Consider the following 5,171-nt stretch of genomic DNA (forward strand, 5'->3'; position numbering starts at 1 on the left):
ATATGTATTTCTATAAAAAAAAAAAACTAGAATACTTATATAATATATCGGAATGAGGAGTTTTATAGGATAATTAAAGTTAAAAAGATAAAAAAAAAGTATAATATTAATAATGCACATAATATTATATAATACAGATTGCTATTAAATAAGTATATACCTTGCATAAAATAGGTGTGTTCAAAATGATTAATGGTATTTGTCATATTATTATTATTTATTTGATTGTTCTAAAAATGTACTAACATCTTGTTATACTTGTTTTTTGACTAATATTTTTTGTAACACATTCATATTCAGTAAACAGAATAACAGTAGGGATTGAAGGCTATGTTAGCTGTTAGGGTTATAGAGGTGAATGGAATTATCTTTTTCTTTAATCGTCTGGCTAATGTCTTTCAGTTAAAACTACACAAGATTACCTGTAAAAACGGATTCCTAAAGTGCATTAGGATTCAGTTTCGATAAATTAATTTTGTAATCTTGCACATAAAAATTATACAAAATGACTAATATGGCTTCTTTTATCGTAAAGTTTGTTTGTTGTCTTACGTACATTTTCGTTGGAACCATACACGCCGCCCCTTCAACAAAATTGGGTAAGTGAAAAATAATCTATAAATAATTTTAACTTATAAATGGGTTTTTAAATATCACTATGATTAATTATTTAATTTTAAGACTGTTTAAAATGTAATTACTAAAATAGAAATATTCAAATTTTAAAATGCGTATTATTCATACGAAATTAGAATAGTGAAAAAAGTAGACACGTATAAATTAGTAATATTATATTTAGATTCATAACTAAAATATTCAAGACGTAAAATTACTTTTACTATAAGTATTTAACAAAAAAAAAAAATTTAAAAGTAAAATTTAAATTTAAAAAATTTTAAGTTCCAATGTATAATTTATGTCAATTTCATTTTATTTTTTATTTATTTTTTAAATTCTAATTTGTTTTTAAGTATTGATGTTAATATTTTTTAAAGTATAAACTTGCATATTATATCGACATCGTCTAGTTGTAGTTTGGATTGTGCTGATTTTAAAATGCTGAATAATATTGTTATAAACTTAGTAATCATTAATATTAATATTACTAAACTTTTTTTTTATACCATTGATATTGAAAAAAGCAAATAAATTTCTAAGATGAATTTTTAAACATTACTTTATATTAGTATCTTTATTTATACAAAATTAATAATAGAAAACATTAAAAAACATTTCTAACATGATACAAAATTATAGAATATTAAAAAATTTACAATTTCATTTATTGTGAAATTTATATACATCCCACAAATCACAACATCGCCAATATTGAACTTTCGCAGTGTAACACAATAATTGTACATTATTAATAATTAATAATGTACAATAGAACAAAAAAAAAAAAATAAAACTTTACAATTGTATTAATTTTTGATATTTGATTTTTAGAAGTTTAAAAAGTCACTTTTTTAATATACAAAAAAGGTGATTTTGTAATTTTTTTGTATCATATTATAGACTGGAAAAAATATAATTTATACGTTTGTTAGGTAAATTTTAGAATATGATTTATATTTAAAGATATTATTCATCGTTTTTTTCGTTATGACCATTATGTATAAGTTAGAATAATTAAATAATATTATGCTATGTAAAACATTTGAAGATTTGAAATATAAAAATCTAAAAAGATGTACCTACTTAAATTATCATCTTAAGGAAGTTTAAAATCGTTTTTTGATCCTTGATGCTCTATTCAAGATCCCGTGAGTAAATCTCTGACTGTGCTTCTGTCTTACCGGAAAACCATTTATTACTTAGAGTGATGTCTCTAGACCGGTTCGAGCATTATTTTTTCAATGTCTATGTCAATAAATATATATATATATATATAAATTTGTTTTATTATGGAACCAGTAACTATTATGCTTAGAGCGGCCTTCACATTTTAAAATTAAAATTATTAAAAGTAATATATACTGATACTGTTAAAATAATATAATTTAAAAACATTCTTTTCAAGTTTATTCCATGTTTTTATTTTATTAAAAAATGTTGAATGACTTACAATTACATGGTCACAACTTAACCATGGCTACTTATTTCTATACAATTACAACAACTTTACTTGAATATTAAATTATATAAAAAATTGTTCATGAGTTTAAACTAAAAAGAATAATACACATAACTATGGTCAAATTAACTATTTTTTTTATTTATTAAAAAAAAAAAAAAAAATAATACTGGAATTAAAAAAAAAAAAATTGAAATAAAGTTTATGAAATTGTATTATGCTACATATTATGTCTATAATATTACTTAAGTAGTTTATATTATTTACCATGACACAATAATATTGTGATTATGGTGTAACATTTACTTAACAAATCATATAATATTTATTAAAAACTTCTAATAAAAATGTGCTTTTTGAATTTATATCATGTATTATTGTAATTTTTTTTTAGCAAAAGGTTTTGTGCAATGCAAATTAAGTGATCCGGCTATAAGCGAATGTATGAGAAATGAGTTACAGCGGGCTACTCCTTATTTGTCAAAAGGTAAAACCAATCTAAAACATTTTAATCAATATTTTGTATTAATTGTATGATATATTATATTTTTAGGTATTCCGAGTCTCGGATTACTTCCGACGGATCCACTGAGAATCAGTTCATTAACAATAGATAAGGGTATAGGAGGTGTAAATCTGAAGTTTAAAGATCTAGATATTTTAAACATGAGATCAACAATTATCAAGGATTTGACGTAAATAATATAATTACATTTTTTTTTGACAAATTTAATATTCATATATTATTATAGATTTGATCCGAAGAATTTTACACTAAATGTTGCTATTGTCGTCCAAAAACCAATTATATTAGAAGGTCAATATGAAACAAATGGTAGAGTAATAATTTTGCCCATTAATGGAAATGGAACATGTAGATTTACTTTAGGTAATTTAAAATTGTTAAATATTTTGGTGTATAATAATTGTTTATGGCTTTTGACAATTCTACAAGAAATATAAAACTAATAACACGTTGTTTTTATTTTTAGACAATTACAAATCGTTTAGTGTTGTTAAAATGAAGCCAGTACTTAAAAATGGCATTACACATTTAGAAGTTAAAAGTTTAGATTTTAAGTTTACAACTTCAAAAATGCATTTAATAATGAATAATTTATTTAACGGAGACAAAATTCTTGGTGAGTATACTTTTTATAAGATAAACAGTTCTGTAAATTTGTTAAATAGAATTCATTATATTCAATATAATACTGAAATAATATAATATAATATTTTTATAATAATTTAATATTTAACTGAGATAAATCGTGTTATTACGAAAAAGTGTATAATAATGCATTAAATATAATGCTTTAAAAAAAATTATATTTCCGTAGAACGACGAAAGTATTGAGATTTAAATATTTTACTATTAATAAATATGTTGGTTACCATATAAAAGAAGTATATAATTAAAGGAAATAGACGCAATTAGTATTTAAATAATATGATTATGATTTAAATAAATTGATAGATATCTTTTTGATTGAACCAAAAAATAATGCTGGCAATTTGGAATATGCAAACCAACCCACAGGACATACGTACAACGTAATGAAAGACGTGCATTAATTTAATTATTTGTATAAATTGATCATAAACTAATTTAAAAAAATGTACTATAACCATTGATAGCTTAGTATAAAATCCAATTCCATTCGTCAATTCTATTTTATATAATATGTTTAGCAAATTTTAATTTATTTGTTGTTAACACTTTTTATGATGCAGGTGACAACATGAACTTATTTTTAAACGAGAATTGGATGGAACTGTTAAACGATATGCAACCAGCTTTTGAAAAAGCGTTGAGTGTTGCTTTTATTTCGATCGCGCAAGAATTCTTTAATAGGATTCCATTAAATCAAATTTTTATAGATTAAATATAATTTTAATACACATCATATTATTTTTGTATAATAAATTATTTGTAAATAATCATTATATATTAAACTGCAGTAATCTTAATTTAAAAATAAGTTAAAAAATTACTGTGTAATTGAATAATAATTTTAAGTACATTTTTATAAGTGTTATTCAAGTTATTCTAACTGAATGATATCACTCCTAGCTTTGTAAATTAAACTTGTAATTTTTAATTATGTAAATAATGTTGTAAATTTTTAATTCTTATATATAATATGTATTACATTTTAAATAATTTGGCGTTGGTTTTTATAAAAACAATATTTTCAATAAACAATAAAATCATTAAGTGTAATGTAATGATTACTGAATTATAATGTAATAGACATATTTTATATAGATAAATAGATTACATTTTTTTTTTTTTTTGTATTTTACAAATACAAGTAATTGTCATAACTATATTATTGTACCGTTTATCTGAATGATAAATTAATAATTAACATTATGTTAACCAGTATATAATATAAACTGGTAGTGAACACGCTTATATAATATATATATTACATCATGATGATCGTGCAGTCTGGTGTTCAGTGTTCACCTTAACACTGCAAACAACATATTAATTAATAAGTAATGGTGACCATCACACTATACCGCGGAAACACCTTGACGGTTATCTGAACATTTTTTTTTCACAATTCTAATTCTATACAATTATACTGGGTGATTCATATTGAATAACAATCATTATTTCAAAGCATATGAATGTTTTTTTATACATAAAACAAATCTAACAAATCTATTACTACGTTATATTATATTATTAATTTTTAAAATGTGAAAATAATTTGTAACTTTTATCGGGTCATAAACTCATAAGCATAACCCATAGTCAGTTATTGACTTGAATTCAGAATTGTTAGTTTTTGTGGAAATGAGAAATTGAAAAAAATGTTTGTTTATTATACTGATTGTCGTCACAAATTTGTATGCGTATATTATGTAAATTGAATGTGTGAGAATGGTATAATCACCGATCTAGTTAAACATGATATTTTTAATTCGGTTTAGCGATCAAAAAAATTGATTTTCAATCAATAAACATGTCATAATTTAATATTTATATAAAGTTATGAAATATTGATAATGATTCTTTTATCAAACAACACTCATTATTTCGAATTCTATTGATGTATGAAAAAAAAAAAAATTTAACTAC

General features: G+C 22.1%; 1 protein-coding gene across 1 annotated transcript; it reads left to right on the top strand.

The window, feature by feature from the left end:
- The first annotated feature begins 269 nt into the window (after nt 1-269).
- Nucleotides 270-4,712, top strand: LOC126550158 (protein takeout-like). Its single transcript, XM_050201180.1, has 6 exons — nt 270-599; nt 2,472-2,564; nt 2,631-2,772; nt 2,830-2,966; nt 3,070-3,219; nt 3,812-4,712. Exons 1-6 carry the CDS (start codon nt 506-508, stop codon nt 3,961-3,963), a joined length of 768 nt encoding a protein of 255 aa, XP_050057137.1. The 5' UTR covers nt 270-505; the 3' UTR covers nt 3,964-4,712.
- Nucleotides 4,713-5,171: the final 459 nt, after the last annotated feature.

The sequence above is a fragment of the Aphis gossypii genome, chromosome 2, assembly GCF_020184175.1.
Source record: "Aphis gossypii isolate Hap1 chromosome 2, ASM2018417v2, whole genome shotgun sequence".
In the NCBI taxonomy this organism is placed as follows: domain Eukaryota; kingdom Metazoa; phylum Arthropoda; class Insecta; order Hemiptera; family Aphididae; genus Aphis; species Aphis gossypii.

Bases quoted from the DNA above. Each gene is read 5' to 3' on its own strand.
- LOC126550158 (XM_050201180.1), top strand. From the start codon at position 506: ATGACTAATATGGCTTCTTTTATCGTAAAGTTTGTTTGTTGTCTTACG. The intron at 2,565-2,630 runs GTAAAACCAATC...TTATATTTTTAG, and splicing joins TACTCCTTATTTGTCAAAAG to GTATTCCGAGTCTCGGATTA. The intron at 3,220-3,811 runs GTGAGTATACTT...TTTATGATGCAG, and splicing joins TAACGGAGACAAAATTCTTG to GTGACAACATGAACTTATTT.